This window comes from Prionailurus bengalensis, chromosome B4, assembly GCF_016509475.1.
Source record: "Prionailurus bengalensis isolate Pbe53 chromosome B4, Fcat_Pben_1.1_paternal_pri, whole genome shotgun sequence".
NCBI lineage: Eukaryota > Metazoa > Chordata > Mammalia > Carnivora > Felidae > Prionailurus > Prionailurus bengalensis.
In genome coordinates, this window is record NC_057358.1 from 122,113,337 (window position 1) to 122,137,433 (window position 24,097).

The 24,097-nt window shown below is 35.8% G+C and overlaps 2 protein-coding genes and 1 long non-coding RNA gene across 4 annotated transcripts in view; 2 read left to right on the forward strand and 1 right to left on the reverse strand.

The window, feature by feature from the left end:
- Positions 1 to 650, forward strand: part of CHPT1 (choline phosphotransferase 1) — a 35,786-nt gene extending 35,136 nt beyond the window's left edge. For both annotated transcript variants that reach the window (XR_006294473.1, XM_043562331.1), the window contains exon 9: positions 477 to 650. Coding sequence is in view for 1 of the 2 variants with exons in the window: in XM_043562331.1 (XP_043418266.1) it covers positions 477 to 521 (45 nt within the window). In the remaining variant the exon portion in view is untranslated. The remainder of the gene's footprint in view (positions 1 to 476) is intronic.
- Positions 376 to 9,219, reverse strand: SYCP3 (synaptonemal complex protein 3). The gene is made up of 9 exons (XM_043562332.1): positions 9,122 to 9,219; positions 8,124 to 8,269; positions 7,551 to 7,617; positions 7,372 to 7,406; positions 6,981 to 7,098; positions 6,035 to 6,134; positions 3,505 to 3,603; positions 688 to 792; positions 376 to 556 (listed from the first exon to the last, which is right to left on the reverse strand). Exons 2-9 carry the CDS (start codon positions 8,254 to 8,256, stop codon positions 503 to 505), a joined length of 711 nt encoding a protein of 236 aa, XP_043418267.1. The 5' UTR covers positions 8,257 to 8,269; positions 9,122 to 9,219; the 3' UTR covers positions 376 to 502.
- Positions 8,226 to 24,097, forward strand: part of LOC122472596 — a 31,720-nt gene continuing 15,848 nt past the window's right edge. Inside the window, exon 1 of the long non-coding RNA XR_006294474.1 lies at positions 8,226 to 9,342. This is a non-coding gene — a long non-coding RNA (uncharacterized LOC122472596). The remainder of the gene's footprint in view (positions 9,343 to 24,097) is intronic.

Consider the following 24,097-nt stretch of genomic DNA (forward strand, 5'->3'; position numbering starts at 1 on the left):
CTTTTAATAAATTTTATAAGTCAATAGAATAGATTTTTTTTGAAATCTTAATTTCATTAGAATTGGTTGTGCAACTTACTGAGTATACATGATAGGATGTATATATAACATAGATTTTGTACATTTTTTCTTAAGGAAGAACAATTTAACCTTTTATGCTTGTACTTTCTACCTTTTGGTACTAATGCAGACTGAAGCCAAAACCTGAAATTAAATCATTTTTATTGCTAAAAATTGACAAGTGTTAAAAAGAAAAATTCACAATTACTATTAAAGAACTGAAGGCTTAGTATATATAATTTAGGAATTGCTACTACTCACATAACTGTTCAGCTTTATGTGAAGGTTAACAGAAAGGGGTTCTTGCACTGAAGCTAAAGATTAACACAATGTATTATTTTAAACTAGAATTTTTAAACCACTCTAAACAATTACATTCTTCTTAGCTAATGTTATAATTGTATCATATCATTTAGGTTCAAGTTCTTCCTTCAAAGAGTCATCAGAATAACATGGATTGAAGAGACTTTCGAACACTTGCCATCTCTTGCTGCTGCTGTTATGTGAAAGGAAATATTAAACATTTGTTTAATTTTTAGATAAGTGTTATACATATTTCAGCAAATAAAATATTTCAGTGCTTGCATTAATCCTTATTTTTTCTCAATTTAAAATATAGTGACTTACAGTTTCCATCATAATTTTTTTTTGCAACAAAGCCATTTCTTTTCTAAGTTCATTTTGTGCGCCCGTAAGTAGATTATCATGATTCTTTTCCAAGTCCTCCATACTCTAAAACGCAAAAGGCTAGTTCAGTTACCACCACTTTTCATCTCAGATTCTAAACTTGTATAATTAGTATTCAAAAGTAGGATCTTCAGGGGTGCCTGGGTGGCTCAGTCGGTTAAGTGTCCAACTTGGCTCAGGTCACAATCTTGCAGTCAGTGGGTTTGAGCCCTGCATCGGCCTCTTGTGCTGACAACTCAGAGCCTGGAGACTGCTTCAGATTCTATGTCTCCCTCACTCTCTGCCCCGCCCCTACTCATGCTCTCTCTCTCTCTCTCTCTCAAAAATAAACATTAAAAAAAAAATTAAAGCAGTGCCTGGGTTGCTGAGTTGGTTAAGCATCCCATCTTGATTTCGGCTCAGGTCATGATCTCACAGTTCATGAGTTTGAGTACCATGTTGGGCTTTGCACTGGCAGCACAGAGCCTGCTTGAGATTCTCTCTCCCTCTCTTTCTCCTCCTCTGCTCATGCTCATACTCTCTCTCAACATAAATAAACTTTAAAAAAAATTTTTTAAAGGTAGGATCTTTAAATAATGTGCACTATTTATCTAAATAAAAATTTTCTAAGTAATAGAAGAAACCAAGACATGCACTAAAGGAATAAAAAGCATCAGACAGGGATCAAAGGTTATTATAGGAGGTACGACAGTAGTGTATTTTACTCAAAATAACAAGTTAATGAGCTGTTAAGGTCAAAATAGAACCAAAAAAAAGAATACCATAATTTTTAAAATTTCTAATAAGCTTTCAAAATATCAGGTAGTTATGTTATTATATTATTATGACTAATAGTGGGGTGTGAATTTATTAGAAGGAATAAAATGATCTATAATATACTTTTTTCAATTTATGAGAAACAAATTATGTTATAAATCTTTACTATTCATCTAACAAACAGTGATCTTAACTCCTACTATATAAAAAGTACTATATTAAGTGTATGGAAAAATTTAGAAATAATAATACATGATCACGCTCTTATCACAGTAAGAAGAAACATATAAACAATGCAAAATTTTGTAACAGGAATGGAAATGCAACTTGCTATGGCTATGTAGTAGAAAATACACGATTAATTCCAATTTAGTTGTCAAAAGCATGCAATTTCAATAGAGAAAGAAAAAGTAAAAGTATTTTAGGGCAAGGGCATAAGCATAATGGAAGTATATAGTGAGTGAGTTCAGAGAAAGCAATTATCTGGAGGAGTGGGAATTACCAGACAAATGTAGTAATTGAAGCATAAAAAGAAGATAACATTATGGGCTGGGGTGGGAGGGAGATCTTGAATACCTAAGAATTGAAAATGAGAAGTTACTGACTTTTTCAGGAGGGAAAAGATGTTTTAGGAAGATAGTATGACAGATCTATGAAGGGTAGTTTGAAGAACAGAAAGATCAGTTGAGGTTTAATAGTATAAGCAAAGAATGATGAGGTTGTAAACTAGGATAGTAGCACTGGGAATTGAGAGAAAGAACCACTGCAGAAGCAAAAATTACAGGACCTACTAATAAATGGATGTGAAGAATAAGGGAGATGTAGGAATCAAATATAATACTAAAATTCCTAATCTAAGTGTAACATTTAGTGATAAGATTTTTTAAAAATCTAGTACTTCATCTACCTTTACCAATTAGCAAATGGTTTTTAGAGTGCATTAAAGCAAGCTGATTGGGATCTTTTTTAAAAAACATGTATTTATTTTTGAGAGAGCGCAATTGGGACGGGGGCAGAGAGAGGGGGACAGAGGATCCAAAGCATACTCCACGATGACAGCAGGGAGCCCGATGTGGGCCTTGAACTCACAAACTGAACCATGAGATCATGACCTAAGCCAAAGTCAGACAACCAACTGAGCCACCAAGGTGCGCCTGATTGGAAACACTTTTAAAAATAACTTTGGTGTACATACATATTAAACTTCTTTAAAAATAATTGTTTTAAACTATTTTACTAGTTTATTCAGAGCATCCCAATTCCTTTAAAAGGGGTGACATTTTAATATTTGAACAAGATTATCTAAAAGAATCCCCCACATCAAAAAAAAAAAAAAAAAAAGTACATGCAGGATTCCAATGAACTCCTATGAACAGATACTAAAAAAATATGTATCTGCATGAATAAGAGGGCAATGCCACAAACCACAATTTGCTAATATGCATATGTGTCAGCTAATTCTCAATCCACAAATTTTTAATCAACTGGCTTTTTCATTCTATTCTATGAGCCATCTCTTATGATTATAAGATGGCATATAAAGCTATTTTTAGTCACTGTAATAATCCTAAAAGCATATATACCATAAAGCACATATATAATACAGTAAAAAATAATATATTCCTCATTTTCAAATGGGTGCTTTCTATTTAGCAAATATTAGAGATACAAAGACAAGTAAAAGACTACCTAAAATAATTAATGGACATTCTATTTTTAGTTAAGATAGAACTATTACTAAAGTTAATAAAGTATGAATTTTATGCATAATATGTACATTTAGGTAAAATTCCCAATTCACCATTTCCTGTTTTTAATAATCCCCACGATAACATTAGAGTCTTGAAATGAAAATATATTTAACACTTGTAACAAAATGGAAAGTAAGAATTTAAAATATGTAAGCAAAATTTTTCCCTTAAACTTAGAAGGAAAAAATTATCTTCTATTTCCAAATATAATGTTATATAAGAATGTATTACATAACCAAATACAACAGACCTTTATGAACTGCTCATATAACTGTCTAATTGTTTTCAGTCTCTGGTTCTGAACAATTCTAGATTGTTGAAAAGCCTTTTGTTGCTGTCGAAACAGGTTCTACAAATGTAAAAGAAAAAAAATTATAACAATTTGGATAAAATTTAAAATTTAACAAAAAATAATTCTGCATTAAGTTTAAAAGGTATAGTTTTTGAATCAACACTGTTTTAAGGGGCACCTGGGTGACTCAGTTGGTTAAGCATCCAACTTCAGTTCAGGTCATGATTTCATGGCCCGTGAGTTTGAGCCCTGCATCTCACTTTATGCTGACAGCTCAGAACCTGGATGGAACCGGCCTCGGATTCTCTCCCTTTCTCTCTGTGCCCCTCTCTCAAAAATAAACATTAAAAAAATTAATCAACACTATTTTAACTATTATTACCAAGTTCACCACCATATACAACAATAATGTAATAAACCTAACAGCCATTGAGTAGGAACACTTAACAATACACAAAATATGTTTTAATTCTTGGTACTTTCAGTATCACCCTGGCTAATCCTTCCAATAATTTTGATTTTTCAGTTTCTTGGCCTACTTTCCACCAATGGTTTTTTTGTCTCCCATTCTACTTTAGCCATTCATGCACATACTCATACCCTAGATGTTGTAATTGCCAGTATCTGCAACCTCTACATAGTATTAACAATAGCAAACTTCATAGTAACCATGTGTTAGATACTACTCTGAACTCTTTAAATTCAACTTTCCAGCTACCCTGCCTGTAGCTGGTCATGACTTCAGAAAACCCCACACTTATATGCTGGCAGGTCTCACTTTAAATCATGACCACTGTGATCACTAGCCTAAATTGGTTCTTAACGCTACTTGGAAATTACATTTTCCTAGTCTATTCACTGGCCCACTCTTCAGGAAAGTATTTTATACCTTCTCATTTGACTTCAAAAAGCAACTTCTTTTCTACCATCCAATGACCTTAATTATTTCACTAAATAAATAGAAGTAATCCAAAAAGAACTTTGGTCCCCATCACCATATCTACCTACACAACTACATCTATCTGTGTTCACATACTCTACCTTATTTCCTATTTTTAAGGATGAACTATCCTTGTTCTCTGCTACAGCCAACTTTTTCACATGTCCCAACCATTCTAAAGAATTTAGCAATTGTCCCCCTCTTTCAATTCCTTATTTTTTCTCAAGATTATTCTTATCAGCACACAAACATGTTGCTCTTTCTCCATTCTTAAACAAAAAACCACACACTATTCCTTTTCTACTCAGGCTACCACCCCATTTCTATCTTTCCTATTCTCTCTTATTCTCATTCCAGTCAATTTTGTACTCTTTTCTACCAAATCATTCTGATCAAGAACACCAACAACCTCCACATTGCCAAATCCACCCTATGTGGCCTATAAGTAGCATATGACAAAGTTTATCCTCTCTCTTCAAAGGCTTTCTTGACTTCACTTGGAGTCTTTTTTTCTACCTATTAGGCCACTCATTCTCAGTCTCCTTTACTGGTTCTCCCTCATCTTCTTGAACTCTAAACACTGAAGTACCTATTCCAGAGCTCAGTTCTTAGACTTACTTCTCTTTCACATTTACAATTGCTCCCTTGGTGATTTTATCCAATTTCATGGTTAAATGATGTATTTATGTTGAGAATTCCCAACTTTGTAAGTTCAACTCATGTCTCTTTCCAGAACTCCAGACTCATATAGCAATGGCCTACTCAACACATCCCCTTGGTTGTTTCATATTAACATTTCTAAAACTGAGCTGATCAACCAACCCCTAAGATTATTTAATATGAATAGTACCTTAGCTCTTAAATAAGAAATGTGTGATAATTTTATAAATGAAAGAATACAAGGATAGTTAACATAGTTATATATGGGAGGGGCTCACTTCCATCTCCTATAAAGATGGGCATGTAACAACAGTCTAGTCATTAAAAGTAAACCATGTTTTAACCATAATGACTCATTCAGGAATGGGCAAATAATCCAAACTAGATCAATGATATTCCTCCAATGGACTTTTCTTTCTGCAAATTATTGAGAAAGTCTACTTTAATTCACTGAGGTTACTAAACCTGTAGCAAGTTTACAAATGCAAGAAGCTATCTTGCTTACCACACTGAAAGAGCCTATTAAGAGTTGGAGACACAGCCCAAATGACACTATGTAAACAATCCTTCCTTATACCCATCCTGCTATGCCTGAAACCAAACTACTCCTGGACTTCTTTTATATAAACCAATAATGTTTTTTGTACCTTGACAATTTCTGTCACTTGGAACTGCAAGAATCACAACCAATACAGGAACAACAGCTTTTATAAATACGGTGTGTACCCATAATTCTCTGGTTTACCGTTCAGCAGGGCCAAAACACATAGCCAGCATGGGAAGTGAAACCCAGCTGAGTGTTACGGATCTACTACACAGCTAGGCTCTCCATTCCTACTTGACACTTGGTTATAATAGATTAATTATAAAACTAAGTGTGATACTAACAGCTAGTTTTTCTTCTTGTTCCTCAGCTTTCTGCACATCTATATCCCACTGATGAAACAAAGCCAGGAATTGCTGAGAATACTCTTGATTAAGCTTCTGCCTGTAAAACATAAGAATGAGTATTATCATATTTCATACCAATAATAGAAAAAAACATTCAAAACAAAACTGATTTGACATAATTAATACTACATAAAGGAAGGAAATAATGGCTCCTTAAATTTTCAGATGTGAAAACAAAAAGTAAACTAATGATTTATGCTGATTCTAGAAGTATTTATTTTCCTAACCAGCTGACAGAAAATCCCTCTTGTATGCTTTAGTTCTTAAAATCTATGGAAGTTTTATTATATATACAAATTTTCCAGAAAACTTCATGTTATCTCCATGCAGTTTATTTCTCATTTTCTCCAACTGAATATAGTTTCTGATATGATAAACAGATTCAATGAAGTTACTATGTTTATCATATAAGATTTCCAAATAGAAATATTTCACTTAATTTTTCCCCATTTTGGTATGACAATGATTTTGTAAACAGTAACATTAAGCCATCAGCTAAAATATACAGATTATTTACAATAAGATTGATCTTTTTCTACATTGTTAAATAGGTAACTATCACAAGACTCATAATTTAGATGACATTTACTTTTTATTCAGTCTGTGAATTTATAGAATGAATATAAATAACCTTTATAGTAAAAAAAACTCAATGGTTATTTAAATGGAGAAAAAGATAATCACTGATTTCTAGGAAATCATCTCAAGTCTATGAAGGAGTACGGTTATAAGACTAAAGAAAGGACTTAGAGAAAAGTAAATCCAAATATATTTTTTACTAGAGACACCAATAAATAGAAAATGATAGTATTTTTCATAATTTGCACCAATGGATACTAAGAAATGATACAAACATTGTGTCTGTGAAAACCAACAACCTTACCTTTGTTCTTGTTGGGTTTTCCAAACATGTTCAATTTTCTGGTTACTAGTCTTGAGAGAAGCCTTGGTATACATTTCTAGTCTTTTTCTCTTGGCAAGGAGAGCCTTGTTAATGTCAGCTTTATTGAAAATAAATACTTATTAAAACTTAATGTTGATGAAAATTATTTTGTTGCCACATGTTCAAATTAAATAGGGGTACAGTTGGTTCAACAGTTTTGGAAAGACATTTAAAATTAAATCTTAAAGTAGAATATTAAAAAGCAAGACTTTTTTTCTAAGAAAACTTTCAGATATTACTATCCCGATTCTGACTTTCCTAACTAAATTTTTTAATTTAGAGATGATTTAAAAAAGCTAAACATGAAAAATAGATATCTCCTAAAACATACCTCCAAATCTTTCCAGCATATTTTGTACTTCACCCCTGTGAAATTACATCAAAAAGCTTTTAATTAAGGATCAAAATATCACACACCCAGTATTTTACATACAATAGTTGCTGGACAACCAAGTAGACTTTTCTTAAAGTACTTTATATAACAGGCAAAAATTATTTTGAGCACATCACCCCATATCTTCAAATATTCCTGCAGAAGTCCTTTTCTTCCCGTGCTTATCAATTACTGGAGTCTTCCCTGCATTGACAATAAGAAAGAAAAATATTTTCAAAACTAAGTATGCCATTTTTCATGGTAATTTTTCATGGTGTAGTATCTTAATTTTGAGGCCTTTTAGGATTTTTTGCCAACATTACTGTTTAAAGCAGACATATAAACACAGTATTTTCTCTGCAGTTTGGATGCAATTAATCAGGATCCATGACCATTTTATAGGAACAATTTTGCAAGTCTTCCCGTCTTAATGTCATAATAGGCCAGGTTTGTACTTACTTATTTTTATATATTATATTTATTTATGCCATAAATGTTATATATTTTATTTACCAATCAATCAGACATCTGGAGAATAATGACTGTAAAGGCAAGAGATGCTGTGTAAGCTTTTCTAACTCCAAATGAGAAACATGAAGCACATCAAAATGCTTTACAAATAAAGTTTTATTATCGTTTAAAATGTAGTGCATTCAAAACAAGTGAAGTACAGGACATGGTCACTGCCAACAATGTTAGATATACTGTACCTTCAGTGACATCCTCCTCTGAACCACTCAGATCCTTTTTATCTTCTTTCTCAAAGTCATAGGCTCTTACGACCTGATCCTCCACTGATGTCTTCCCAGATTTCCCTGTATGCTTTCTTCCAGATGGCACCATATTTGGTTGTTTTCTGACTTTTAAAAAATAAGTCTCTCAAACCTTCTGAGTCCAAAGACACCATTTAAGTAAACCGGTAAATTTCAAAATTAGCGCTATCAAATAAAGATTATCTTAGGTGAATAACATATGGGGAATCTCCTCACTTAATCTGTTGGCCCGAAAGTTAACAAAGAAGATAAAGACAGCGTCGACGGTGAGTTTGCACCTGAGGACTGAGATCTGAATTTTAGTCCCGCTTCTGCCGGATTCTGGCTAAATTCGGGCAAATCTAGTTTGTGCATTTCAGTCACAGAGCGAAATTGTAGTTGTTGACAGGATCGGTCGTGAGCATGCCCCAAAATGAGTTTACAGCAAAATAAATACAAAATAAAAACGTTCTGCAATCTGTGCCTCGGAAAATAACAATTCCACCTAAGATTTTTCACAACACAGACATCGAGGACAAACGAAGAGACGCCCTCGGTTCATTTTAATTGTTTCTGACGGGTTTGGGGCGGGGACGAGGGAGGGATGCGCCCACAGACGAAGGCCCACCTCCTCCCCAGAGATAAATTTGCTCAGGGTCTCGAGACCTGTCAGAACCCACTCAGCCCGCGGCTTTCCACCTGGCCCTAGCCTGCTCAAGGCCCTGCCCTCGGTGAAGTTCACGGACTCGATTTTCCCGTCAGAGGCCCCACCCAGGTAGTGCCAGTCGGAAAGATTTGCCTCACAAATTAAGAGTAGCCCCTGGCTCCTTCTCCCGCGCTAGACAAAATCTTCCCCTCCTCACCCCTGGAAAAACCCCCAATGGCCGATGACCACAGATACAGGTCTTTCTACGGGTGTCCCTGCCATTCCAGCATCCTACAACCCAGCACCTCACCTGAGGTATCCGCTTGGCTGTAGCGACGTTCTTCTGAGGCAACTCAGAATTCCCGCGGGAGAAAAGCCAAGCGACCCTCGTCTGGGGGCGTCGCTGATTGGCTGGTGGTAGCGCGCATGCCTATAGAAGGCCACAGGTTCCGCCCCCACGGGCAACTGACCACGAGACTGCTGACCCAGAGTGCCTTGCGGGCGGTAGCCTGCGAGTCTAGTATGATTGAGGTATGTTCTTTTCTAGTTTTGATTTTTAATTTAAGTTTCAAATTTTTGCAGCATTTGAAAATTGCTGAAGAATATGTAAGTAATGAAACATGGTTAAACACCATGTCATTTGTGAAGTAGAATTTTACCAGAACCCTTGGAATTTCTTCAGGATTGCCTTACCATCCCATCCCCCACCATTCCCCTTTCAGAGATTTTTTTTTTTAATTATCCCAAATTTTGTGTAAATCTTCATCCTCCTGTTTTCTTATTTTGTTGCCTTTCATATGTGCCGTTAAACTTGCTTGGTTTTGTTTGCGTTTGGGCCATACAAAAAAAAAGAAAAAATTGTACCGTATTCTTTGTAATACTCTGCGTCTCTTTACATTAGGTCACTAAGAGAATCTATATTATTAGGTGTAGCCATAGTTCTTTCATTTTCACTGCAGTATAGTATTTTATTGTGACTCAGTGCTCCATAGTTCATTCCATGGACATGTGGATTGCTTTCAGAATATAGCCTGTATAAACAATGTCACTATGAAATTTTGATCTACATATATGCTAAAGTTTTCGCAGAGAATCTGGATGTGAAGTTGCTGGGTCATAGGCTGGATGACATTCAATGGGGAACTGGTTTCCAATTCCACCGACAGAGTTCTCATTGTTCAATATACTCACCCCTTGGAATAGTCAGAGGTTTTTTTTTTTTTTTCTTTTTAAGTTTATTTATGTTTGAGAGAGGGAGTGCCAGCAGGGGAGGGTCAGAGAGATAGGGGGACTGAGGATCCCCAGCACACTTGGGGTTGACAGCAGCAAGCCTGATTCGGGGCTTGAACTCAGGAACCATGAGATCATGACCTGAGTGGAAGTCTGTCTTAGCCAAATGAGCCACACAGGTACCTCTAGAATAGTCACATTTCTTAATTTTGCCATTCTAGTATAAAATGATATTACTTTGGGGTCTTTATGTCTCTGTAATCACTTGTAAGATTAAGCTCTTGTTATGCTTATTGGCCATTTGCATTTTGTTTTCCATGAAAATCTCTTATTTGGGGTTTTTAAATTGATTTATAAGTCTTTATATATACCAGACATTAATCTTTATGACTGTTTTCTGTATCTTTTCAAAGAAACACATCTTTATCTTGAAGTCACAAAAATATAAAGGTTTTAATGTTTTATTTATTTTTTTTTTTAAATTTTTTTTCTTCAACGTTTATTTATTTTTGGGACAGAGAGAGACAGAGCATGAACGGGGGAGGGGCAGAGAGAGAGGGAGACACAGAACTGGAAGCAGGCTCCAGGCTCCGAGCCATCAGCCCAGAGCCTGACTGGGGGCTCGAACTCACGGACCGCGAGATCATGACCCGGCCAAAGTCGGACGCTCAACCGACTGCGCCACCCAGGGGCCCCTTAACGTTTTATTTTTTAAGTGTTTATCTAGAATCGATTTTTGTGCCTAGTGTCAAGGTAGAATCCAGTTACTTTTTTTGCCCTATGTGGAACCCAATTTATGCTTTCCCTGCAACAGCCATGTTTGTATGACAGGTTTCTATATGTTTTGGGGTCTGTTTCTTTATCCTGTTCCACTGGTCAGTCCCTCTATACCTGTTCCAAAAACTAGAGTTTTTCACCATTCCAGCCTAATTAAATCTTTGTTGTCTAATAGGGCAAGTCTTACACCTTATTTATTTTCTTTAGGAGTATTCTGTGTATTCTTGAACTTTTGCTTTTCATGTAAACCTTAGAATCTGTTTTCCAAGTTCCATGGTGGGGGGGTGGGGTGGCGAATGTTGGATTTTTATTGGAATTGCAATGAATCTGTAGCTCAGTTTGAGTAAATGGAGTCTTCTGTGCTTGAATATAGTATATTTTCCATTTACGTAGACCTTCTTTAATATCCCTCAATAAAGTTAAGTCTTTTTTTGTCTGTGCAGGGTTTGCACTTTAAATAGATTTATTTATAAATTATACGTTATTGTTATTTTGTTCTAACTGCTGTTGTTTAAAAATCCAGTTGATTTCTGATATGATCTTATATCCAGCAACTTGCTAAACATTTACTGCTTCTAATAATTTGTAGAGGCTGAGATTTTATAATCATATCATCTGAATAATGACATTTTTGTTTCTAATTCTTAGGCTTTTTTTTTTTTCTTCCTTTTCTGAGTCCACTTGCTAGAATGCTCAGTACAAAGATGAATAGAAGCAGCAATACTGGACATTCTTTCCTGTTTTAAAGGTTATGATTCTAAGATTTCCATTAAGAGAGATTTTGTTTGCTTGTTTTGTAATTCTGTTTTAAATCATGAATGAGTGCTACATTTTATTAAATTATTATATCTATTGAAATGATCTTTTCTCTTTATTTTGTTAATGCGGTGAATAAGATTTATGTTTTTTTAATGTTAAATCAAATCTACATTCCTGTGATAAACCCAAGTTGATTATGATGGATTAACTTTTTAAGCACATTGTTGTTTGGTTTGTAAGGTATTTTGTGTCCATTTTCATGACTGAGATTGACTTGTAATTTTCTGCCCTTATCTAGTTTGGAATCAAGTCTAGGTACATGGCTTACTTCATGTTACCAAGTTTTTGTTCAAATGCTACTATTCATATCAATGAGGCCTTCTCTGCCCCTACTTTTAGATATTATAAATGCAAACTCTGCACCTTATTTCGCCTCTTTCCCTATTCCCCTTCCCCATGTACCCTTCTCCCAACACTTACCATTTTTTATTGTAAAGGTAACTTATTTACTTTATTGTCTCCCCCAACCCCCATTAGAATGTAAACTCTGAAGGGCAGAAAGAATTGTATATAGTGTGAGGAACAGATCTAATTCCATCTGTTTCCAAATATCTATCCAGTTATCCCAACATCATTTACTAAAATGTCAGTATTTTTCTCCCACTGATTTGAAATACTGCCTTTATTATCACTGCCTTTACTTATTTCCATAAGGAGTGGGTCAACATCTGGATTTTCTGTTACATGCCATTGGTTTATATACCAGTACCACACTGAATTACAGACACTTATGAGTATATTTTAATATTTGATAGACCAGTTCCCCCATGGCTATTCTTTTAGAGTTTTTCTAGTTATTCTTACATTATTTAAATATGAATTTTAGCATCATCTTATGTCTAAGAAAGAAAAAACCTTGACTTTTTAAAGTTTTTGTTTAAATTCCAATTAGTTAACATACAGTGTGATATTAGTTTCAGGTGTACAATACAGTGATTCAACAATTTCATACAACACCAGGTGCTCACCATAGCAAGTGCACCCCTTAATCCCCATCATCTGTTTTACCCATCCCCCCACCAACCTCCCCTCTGGTAACCAGCAGTTTATTCTCTATAGTTAAGAGTCTGTTTCTTGGTTTGCCTCCCTGTGTCTTTTCTTTCCCCTTTGCTCATTTGTTTTGTTTATTAAATCCTGCATGAGTGAAATCATCTGGCTTTGTCTTTTTCTGAATATTTCACTTAATTGTATGACATTGCAGATAGAAAGATTTCATTCTTTTTTATGGCTGAGTAATATATATGTATATATTATATTGGCACATTTTTTTAAGGGAGAGAGAGAGAATATCTTAAGCAGGCTCCACACCCAGCATGGAGCCTGATGTGGGTCTTGGGTCTTGATCTCACAACTGTGAGATCATGACCTGAGCCAAAATCAGGAGTGGGATACTTGACCGACTGAGCCACCCAGATGCCGTTATACCACATTTACTTTATCCATTCATCAGTTGATGGACAGTCCAGCTGCTTCCATAATTTAGCTATTGTATATAATGCTGCTATAAACATCAGGGTGCATGTATCCCTTAGAATTAGTATTTTTGTATTCTTTGGGTACATAGTAGTGCAATTACTGGATCGTAGATAGCTCTATTTTAACTTTTTGAGGAACCTCCATCCTGTTTTCCAGAGTGGCTGCACCAGTTTGCATTCCCACCAACAGTGCAAGAGGGTTCTGCTTTCTCTACATGATTGCCAACACCTGTTGCTTCCTGTGTTGTTGATGTTAGCCATTCTGACAGGTGTGAGGTGATATCTCCTTGTGATTTTGCTTTGCATTTCCCTGATGATCAGTGATATTGAGTATCTTTTCATATGTCTGTTGGCCATCTGTATGTCTTTTTTGGAAAAATGTTTATTCATGTCTTTGGCCCATTTATTTATTTTTTATTTATTTCTTAAATCTTTATTTTTGAGAGAGAGAGAGAGAGAGAGAGAGAGAGAGAGAGAGAGAGAGAGAGAGAGTGCAAGCAGGGGAGGAACAGAGAGAGAGGGAGACACAGAATCTGAAGCCAGCTCCAGGCTCTGAGCTGTCAGCACACAGCCCAATGCGGGGCTCAAACTCACGAACTGGGAGATCATGACCTGGGCCGAAGTTGGCCCCTTAACCAACTGAGCCACCCAGGCACCCCTTTGGTCCATTTTTAAATTGGATTATTAATTTTGTGGGCTTTGAGTTTTATAAGTTCTTTACATATTTTGGATACTCTTTATCAGATATGTTGTTTGCAAATATCTTCTCCCATTCTGTAGTTTGTCTTCTGGTTTTGTGGATTGTTTCCTTCACTTTGCCAAAGCTTTTTATTTTGATGAAGTCCCAATAGTTTCTTTTTGCTTTTGTTTCCCTGGTCTCAGGAGACATATATAGAAAGAATTTGCTATGGCCAGTGTCAAAGAGGTTACTGCCTATGTTCTTCTATAGGATTTTTATGGTTTCAAGTCTCACCTTTAGGTCTTTCATCCATTTTGAATTTATTTTTGTGTTGGTGTAAGAAAGTGGTCTAGTTTCATTCTTTTGCATATTGCTGTCCAGTTTTCCCAATACCATTTGTTGAAGAGACTCTTTTTTCCATTATATATACATATTCTTTCCTGCTTTCTTGAAGATTGACCCAAGAGTTGTGGGTTCATTTCTGGGTTATCTATTTTGTTCCATTGATCTATGTGTCTATTTTTGTGCCAGTACCATACTGTTTTGATTACTACAGCTTTGTAATATAACTTGAAGTTCAGAATTGTGATGCCTCCAGCTTTGCTTGTCTTTTTCAAGGTTTATTTGGATATTTGGGGTCTTTCGTGTTTCCATACAATTTTTTAGGATTGTTTGTTCTAACTCTGGGAAAAATGCTGTTGATATTTTGATAGGGATTGAATTAAATGTGTAGATTGCTTTGGGTAGTATAGACATTTTAATAATGTTCTTCAAATCCATGAGCATGGAATGTTTTTCCATTTTTTTGTGTGTCACCTTCAATTTCTTTCATCAGTGTTTTATAGTTTTCAGAGTACAAGTCTTTCACTTCTTTGGTTAGGTTTATTCCTAGGTATCTTACTGGTTTTGGTGCAATTGTAAATGGGATTGATTCCTTAATTTCTCTTTCTGCTGCTTCATTATTGTTGTATAGAAACATAACAGATTTCTCTATATGTTTTGTATGTGGCGACTTTACTAAATTTGTGTATCAGTCCTAGCAATTTTTTTGGTGGAGTCTTTCAGTTTTCTATATAGAATATCATGTCATCTACAAATAGTGAAAGTTTGACTTCTTACTTTCCAATTTGGATGTCTTTTATATATTTTTGTTTTCTGATTGCTGTGCTTAGGACTTCCAGTATAATATTCAATAACAGTGGTGAGAGTAAACATCCCTGCCTTGTTCCTGGCCATAGAGAAAAAGCTCTCAGTTTTTCCCCATTGAGGATAATATTAGCTGTGGGTTTTTCATATCTGGCCTTTATTATGTTGAGGTATGTTCCCTCTAAACCTGCTTTGTTGAGGGTTTTTACCATGAATGGATACTGTACTTTGTCAAATGTTTTTTCTGCATCTATTGTAATGATCATATGATTCTTCTTTTTTCTTTTAAGTTTGTTTGAGAGAGACAGAACGTCCAAGTGAGGGACGGTCAGAGAGGGAAAGAAAGAGAATATGAAGCAGGCTCCATGCTGTCAGTACAAAGGCTGACTCGGGGCCCGATCCCATGAACCATGAGATCATGACCCAAGCTAAAATCAAGAGTTAGATGTTTATGGGGCGCCTGGGTGGCTCAGTCAGTTAAGCGTCCAACTTCGGCCCAGGTCATGATCTCATGGTTTGTGGGTTCAAGTCCTGTGTTGGGCTCTGTACTGACAGCTCGGAGCCTGGAGCCTGCTTTGGATTTTGGGTCTCCCTCTCTCTCTGCCCCTCTCCCACTCTCACTTTGTCTCACTCCGTCTCTCAAAAATAAATAAATGTAAAAAATAAAATAAAATAAAAAAAGAGTTGGATGCTTACCCAGTTGAGCCACTCTGCCCATATGGTTCTTGTCCTTTCTTTTATTAATGTGGTGTATTGATTGATTTGTAAATATTGAACCATGTTTGCAACCCAGGAATAAATCCCACTTGATCGTGGTAATTTTTTTAATGTATTGTTTGATTTGGTTTGCTAGTACTGAGAATTTTTGCAGCCATGTTCATTAGGGATTTGGCCTTTAGTTCTCTTTTTTAGTGGAGTCTCTGGTTTAGGTATCAGGGTCATGCTGGCCTCGTAGAATGAATTTGGAAGTTTTCCTTCCTTATTTTTTTGAATAGTTTGAGAAGAATTTAGTATTAACTCTTCTTTCAATATTTGGTTCAATTTGCCTGAGAAGGCATCCGGCCCTGGACTTCTGTTTCTTTGGAATTTTTTGATCACTGATTGAATTACTTTGCTGGTTATTGGTCTGTTCCAAGTTTTCTGTTTCTTCCTGTTTCAGAAAAACCTTGGTTTTTTATTGGGATCGCATTACACTTACAAATTTACTTAGGAAAAAAATGAAATCTTAATGATGTTAAAATGTTCCAACAAAGAACAAGGAATGTCTTTCCACTAGTTTAAGTATACTTTTGTGTCTTTAAGAAGTACTTTAAAGTATTTTAATGTAGGTTTTGAATGTTTCTTGTTGTTTGTTCCTAAATATGTTGTCTTTTTTGTTGCTAGTATAAGTGAAATTTATTTCCTCTTTCATTGTATAACCTAACAGATTATCTTTTGTGTATATGAAGGCTTTTGGGTTTTGCATGTTCCTTTTATATCCTGCCACCTTGCAGAATTCTTTTCACGTTTGAGTGAGTTTATTCACTGAGTCTCTAGAGATCTCCAGGTATTTTTCATGACATCTGTAAATAGAGATCATTTTATTTCTTCTGATTCCTGTCTTTATTTTCTCTTGACTCTTTCATTAGCGAAAACAGTGTCAAATGGTTAAATAGTAGTTAAAACAATGTCAGATAGTTAAATAGTAGTGGAGGTGGTGGGCATTTTGTGTTGTTCTTTACCTTAGTAAGAATGCCTCAGGTATTTCCCCATTATTAAGATGATGACTTTACAACTGTATTTTTATTTAAAATGAGTGTTAGATTTTGTTAGAGGCTCTTTCAAGCATCCATCAAAATAATCATACAATTTTTTCCTTATACCTATTAATATAAATTATATTAAAATGTTTGCTAATATTACTTCATCTCCATATTCTTAGAATAAATCTTACTTGGCCATGGTGTGGTATTTTCTTCTTGTAATATTGAAGTCTGATCAGGTTTTCTGCATTAACATTCATAAGGAATGTTATTTTATAATTATCTTTTATGTTGCTGCAATTATCAGGTTTAGATCATGTTATACTTGCTTCATAAAAAGAATTTAGAAGTTTTCCTTCATTTTCTATGCTCTGAAACAACTGTGTTGGGATTCTTTGGTTCTAAATGCTTTTTTTGTAAATTTCTTTGTAAAATCTGAGCCTCGTGATGTCATGCGAAGTAGCTCCTTGATAGTTTTCTTGATTTCTCTTATAGAAATTGGTCATTTTAAACACTTGTCTTTATTAAGGTCAGTTATAGTAAACTGTCTTTTTCTAAGTAATTCTTGATTTCATTTAATTTTGTAAACATATACATAGAGATGTATAGAGTAGTCTACTTAGATTTTTAAATTTCTGCGGTATTATTTCCTCCCTGTTCCTGTCTGTTTTGGGATTTTTTGGTTTGAGTTTTGTGTGGAGTTGGATTGTTTTTGTTTTCCCCTATTCCTGGGGTTTGTTTGTTTGTTTTTTGTGGATGGTGTTTCTAGCTCAAGAGCACCTTCTTCTGTCAGTATAATGAAGTGCAGTTTCTTTAAGTGATAATAACGTGGGAATGAGGAGGTTTGGTTAGGTGACTTGTTTAGCTTTTGCTTCTGCAGGATGTTTAATTATACCCTTCTAACTTTCTGGTATCTCCAAGGGGCACCACCCCTTCTTTATTATCTTATTCTCTCTGGAAGCAATGGGGCCCTGAAGCTGCCACCACTACTGGGTCATGCTTACCTTCAAAACCTAGCTGGTACCATGAACCACCAAATCCTAGGCCTGTGTTCTGTATTTTGGCTCTTAGTATTAGACTTTGTCTTGCTAGACGTTATTCTATCTTGTTCCATCTACGTGTTATGCTCCCCAACCCACTTTTGTGTAGTCTTTTAAGCCTCCCCTGCGCAGACTTATACCTGTACCTGTACTTATACCTGGGCTCGCAGCAATGGCACAAGCTCTGTTGGAATTTGTCGTTTCTCTACTTAGAGAAGTTCATTGTATTCTCTGTCTCCTGGTAATGCTGAAGGCATGGGTTGTGTATGATTTTTTTTTCACTCTTTTGTTATCTTATGGTTCTCAGAGAGGATGTGTGGAGAGATTCACGTTCAGGGGGTCACCATTAACCTCCATATGCCAAATTCTCTCCTAAATCTTTCCTTGGTTTTTTAAACATCACCAGGCTTAAAAAAAATAACTTTTAGGGGCGCCTGGGTGGCGCAGTCGGTTAAGCCTCCGACTTCAGCCAGGTCACGATCTCGCGGTCCGGGAGTTCGAGCCCCGCGTCAGGCTCTGGGCTGATGGCTCAGAGCCTGGAGCCTGTTTCCGATTCTGTGTCTCCCTCTCTCTCTGCCCCTCCCCGTTCATGCTCTGTCTCTCTCTGTCACAAAAATAAATAAACGTTGAAAAAAAATTAAAAAAAAAAAACTTTTATATTTTATTGATCTTTTCTATCAAATCTTAGTTTTCTTTCATTAATTTTTGCTGTTTATTATTTCCTTATTCTATTTTCTTTTGTTGGTCTCTTTCTAACTTTTTCTGTTGGATCATTAACTTGTTTATTTTCAAAACTTCTTTTCCAACATATTCATTTGAGAGGATAAATTTCTCTCTATGTGCCCGTTAGCTGAATCCCACAAGTTGTGATAGGCAGTATTTTCATTACTATCCGGTAGTAAGTATTTTAAAATTTCCATTATGAGTTCTTCTTTGACTCATGAGTTACCTAGTATGTTTTTAGACTTTTAAACAAATGTAGTTCTTCAGTTTTATCTTTTTTATTGAAATATTCTAACTTGATACCTATAATCTGGATCATACCTGTGATTTGAAATGTGTTACCACTTGCTTTATGACTTAGCACAAGGTCCATTTAAAAAATTATTCTAGGGGCGCCTGGGTGGTTCAGTCAGTTAAGCATCCAAGTCTTGTTTTCGGCTCAGGTCGTGATATTATGGTTTGTGAGTTCGAGGCCTATATCGGCTCTGAGCTGACAGTGTGGAGCCTTCTTGGGATTCTCTCTTTCTCCCTCTGTTTCTGACCCTCCCTCATTTGCTCTCTCTCTCTCTCTCTCTCCCTCTGTCTCTCAAAATATATCAATAAACTTCATAAAAATTATTCTATGTGTGCTTAGTAAGAATGAGTAAGGTCTAATTTAGAGATGTTGAGTTCTAGATATGTCCATTCAATCAAGTTCACTAATTGTGTCATTCAAATCTTTTATGACCTTGCTGATATCTTTGTCTCCTTGGTCTAGGAATAATGGATGAATTATTGGATATGTGTTAAAATATTCTACATCAATAGTGTATTTGTAAATTTCCCTTATAGTGCTGTCAATTTTTGATTTTTGTATTTTGAAGACACTTAATTAGGTACATATATGTTTAGAATTCATCTTCCTGTCAGTTGAAACTTTAATCATTATGTAGTGACCTTAATAATGCTCTTTGTCTTAAATTCTATTTTGTTTAATATTAATAAAATGCCCTCATGTTTCTTCAGTATTTATCCAGGATATCTTTTCTCATGTGTTTACTTTTAAACTTTCTACATCCTTTTATATTTCATGTGTATCCCATTGTACATACCCATTTTTGTTTGATGCTATAATGTTTGGGAACATGTAGGCTGTTGGCTGGGGTATTTCAGTTTTTCTCAAAGTGGGCTCTCCAGGAAGCTAGTTCAAGCCCATCCACATCAGTTCCTAGGTTCTAACTGAAGCCAAAAGAGAGCAAGCTCCAAGGCACAATCATTTACAAACTTCTGCATTTGTCCCATGTCCCAAAATTATTCAAATGACCAAGCCCAGCTTCAAAGAGTGAAGAAATAAATTCTCCCTCTTGGTGGGAGAAGCAGCATAAATCTGTACTTACAGGGATACAGGCATTATTGTATTCACCTCTGAAAATAAGTTATTACAAACCTCTGTTTTCTATTTTACACCTCCCTGTATCTCTGCTACAGTGTGGGCAATTATATATTTGGTTAAATCACTATGTGAAATGCAACCAAATACAATTCTGAATGATACAAAAGTGCATAACTGAATTTTTTTAACCCAGTTTGCATTAGCTAGGGTAGACTATTACTGCAACAAATAAAACCAAGTATGTATAATGACTAAAAAAAAGTTATTTCTCCTATAACTATACTGGGAAAGTAAATAGGTCCTCAGGGCAGCTTTCATGTATGCAGGCATTTAGGGACCCAAAATGATGGAAACTCTGCCATCTTCAACTTGTGGCTTTCAGAGTTGCCACAGAAGTGGTCTCTATCCCAGCCAGCTAAATAGGAAAAGAATAGGGAGGAGCACCAGGTAGGAAGTTTTTATGGGCTAGACCTGGAAGTGACACACATTATTTCTGCTTACATTTTATCACCTAGAAAATCAGTCACATGTTCACACCTAACAGCAAGTATAGTGTTATTCAAGGAGAAATTAATAAAAATGGTTTAAAACATGACATGAAAGTACAGAACAAAATTAAATTAGGCTCTTCCACTTGTTAACCATGAGACCTTGGGCAAATTACTTGACCTCTCTAAACCTGTTAGTCTTCACTAACATAGGGGGAATAAAAATAATAGTATTTATCTCATAGAAGCTTGGATTTTAAAAAGTGAAATAAGGCATAAAAATTCTTAGTAAGCACTCAATAGTATATATCAAGTACTCAAGTAAATACAAGTTATCAACATTACTAATATTATAATGGGTACTTGTTGAGTCACTGGTATACTATTTCCTGAATATCAAACATGTGAGTGCCTACCAGTGCCAGACATATTAAATAACATAGAAAATTTTAATCATAAAAATTAATGTTTTATTAACAAATGCAGATTTAGGAATAGAAAATATGAGGGTTTTTTTCAAAAATAAGAGTTACTTAGAACATAAAATGTTACAGGTCATTCTGAGTCTTTAAGGAAGTAGTTCTCAAAAAAAGACCTAAGAAGCCCACAGGTAAACAAAAGCAAGACTGCTTGCATAGGCTGGTTTGAAAGGACCCTGTGGTAGTTACTGCTCTCACAGTCTTTTTTTTTTTTTAATTTTTTTAATGTTTATTTATTTTTGAGACAGAGACAGAGCATGAATGGGGGAGGGCCAGAGAGAGAGGGAGACACAGGATCTGAAGCAGGCTCCAGGCTCTGAGCAGGCTCCAGCACAGAGCCCGACGCAGGGCTGGAACTCACAGAGCAGGAGATCATGACCTGAGCCGAAGTTCGTCGCTTAACCGACTGAGCCACCCAGGAGCCCCTCACAGTCTTGAGGCCATTCTCTCACATGTCCCATCTCATTGCACCTGTAATAGGCAAATGATATGATTTTATTAAGTTTAGTCAGGTGACACTTTGCATATCAAACAGAACAACTTCCTAGACATCTCTTTAACCAGGGAGCTCTTTCCCTCCAAGTCCGCATAAGAGGGCCTCATAGCAGCTATCCGTTCTCTCCCACTATCTCTCTCGCTTGCTTCCCCACTACACCTCTTGCCAAGTTTTCCTTTTTCCCGTTGCCTTGGATCTTCCCTTTTGGGTCACTCTATTACTTTCTTTAGTAAACAAGATAAGTTTCTCATGCTTCTGTTGTATTCACCCTGTAACTGCAGTCACCAAAACAAAGGACCCTCCTTAGAAGGTTTGAAAAGAATAAAATTATACATAACTAGTTAATAATTTTGCAATCACAACTAGAAAAAAGAGCACAATTTGGAAAGTTAATCTTTTAGGCAGATATCCCATGCATCCTTGATATCCTTCTTGGTCTCCCTGTTCATTTACTGAACACGGTGATGTTTGGCACAATCTTCTCACCTTGACTCCTGCCCTCATCCTTTGACGTCTCAGTTCCTTAAGGTCCTCATCTAAAATGACCTGGCCCTGCACTCCATTCAAAGACTCCATTCAAAGTCCCCCAACTCTTATGGCCACACATGAAGCTGTTCTACCCTCAAAATTCCTGTCAGACATCTTACCCTCAAACCAGTCAATACCTCCTACCTCTCCAGCTTAGTCTCATCTGTTTCCACTATAACAGATATATATATATACTATAACCTGCCAGTCTCATCCAGACTTTCAGTCCGTTACTGTTTTACTTTTCCTTTTTCCATTGGCCCTCCTCTTGTCTTTGATTCAAATTCCATCATTTTAGTCAGTCTTTTGCAAATAACAACCTGTGCTTTCACTACATTTGTATGGCAAAATGTTATTTCTGCAAACAGCCAATTGCCTTTCTTTGTACTACCTACCCTTGCTCCAGTGCCTCTGGGGAAAATTAACCAAATTAACCAAATTAACCAAAGGAGCAAACTTGTAGCACACTTATTTATGAGTTCTAGCCTCAGTTGGGCCCTCAACATTGCCCTAGATTCTCCCATTTCCCTGTGGCAATTCATTGTCCCCAATTACCATTTTAAAGCCTTTTCTACCCTACTCAGCCTTCAACACTGTCACCCCTCTTTCACTTAGTACTTAACCCTCCTCCTTTTTTTTCTGAGGGAGTAGTTCACACTGAAACCTCCAAAATTTTTCCATCAAAGCTACAACCTACCTACATCTGTGTCCATTCTTTCCTCCTCTTAGACTAGAGATGTTCGTCCTGTGTTCTGAATTCCATAGCCTCTTGTGCTCCAAGAATCTTACATTAGCCATTATTTCTTTCCCTTTCTCTGCTCTATCCCTTCCCATTAACATTTACAAATACTCAAATCTCTCCACAATTTAAATTCCTGGGCCTTATTTCCAAACAAACTGTTAGTCCCCTATGCCTTCCTTTTAGCATTCCAGATTCAAGAAAGAATTATCTAAGCTTATTGCCTCAAATTCCTCTGCTTCCATATACCCTTTAAAATATCCCAACCACCTTTGGCCCTTTCCTCTTTAAATTGGTGCTCACTCTAAAGTGACCAGTGACCTCCATGTCAAAGGGATGTTCTCTGGTCCTCATCTCATTTGCCTCTCAACAACAGGCAAAAGTTTTAGCTACTTTTTTTCCCTCCTTGTCTTCTTTGGCTTCTCTTATTCTCTTCTCATTCTGGCAACTTCTCAGTATCTTTGATAACTCTTCCTTCTTCAGTGGACCCTCAGATGTTGTAGTTCCCCAGAACTTGGTTTTTCTCAGTTCTCAATTTGTATTCTTTCTCTAAATGTTTTCATATATACCTGTGGCTTCAAATATAAGAGTTTCTCAAAGTGTGGTTTATGGGCCAGGCTATGTCAGGATCACTTGCAGAGGATGAAGTGGGGGACATGTTGTGGTAGGGGAGTGGGATGGGTAGAGGAGTGTTAAAATGAAGATTCTTAAGCCCCATGTAAGGCCTAACAAATGAATAACTCTGTGGGTGGGGACTGGGAATTTGCATTTTAAATAGTTCTCCAGGTAATTCTCATACTGATGAAAGTTTGGAACCACCAATGTGATTTGCCACATTAACAAGAACAGCTCAACATCTCCATCTCGTGTCTTACTAACACCAGTGCCTTATTTTTTCAAACGTTAGGAAACTTAATGATGTGAAAAACAGAAAGGAAGTAAGAAACAAAAGATATGAATGAATTACCTGCCCTCTGAATAGCCAAGATTAGATTATGTCCTCTTTTGGCTTTTCTAGCTCCAAATGAGAATTCCTTTATATTCAAGTTTCAAATTTTAATCCTTATCCAACTAAATAAAAACATAAGGATTGGAATGACTGTTTCATTCATTACACAGTCTCCTAAAATGGAACCAAGGGTATTTTATGGATTTTCAAAGTTAGCTTTCTCTTTAGTTAGCTAATAAAACGCATTCTACTTCCCAGTAAGCATTTAATATGGGTCATTAAAATTTTACCTAAAATTTATTGTTAAATTGTTATCTTAGTTTAAAAAGTAATAAATATTCATTGTAAAACAACTTTTAGAAGATAATTATGAAGGAAATGAAATTCACTTGTAATCTCACTACCAAGAGATAATACACAATTAAATTTTAGGTATTTCATTTTTTCTGTGCATAAATGGATTTTCCCCTGGATAATTTAAAAATATTTTTTGACTTTTGTATCTGCCTTAATTTGCAATTAAACTCTGCAAACTTTTTCCTATTTTTAGCCATATATTTTACCACTTGTATCTAAATTTGGCAAACAAAGGCTTCAGGGTTTT

Bases quoted from the DNA above. Each gene is read 5' to 3' on its own strand.
- SYCP3 (XM_043562332.1), bottom strand. From the start codon at position 8,256: ATGGTGCCATCTGGAAGAAAGCATACAGGGAAATCTGGGAAGACATCA. The intron at 3,604-6,034 runs GTTAGTATCACA...TTACATTTGTAG, and splicing joins AACAAGAAGAAAAACTAGCT to AACCTGTTTCGACAGCAACA. The intron at 793-3,504 runs GTCTGTTGTATT...TTTGCGTTTTAG, and splicing joins TATATGAGCAGTTCATAAAG to AGTATGGAGGACTTGGAAAA.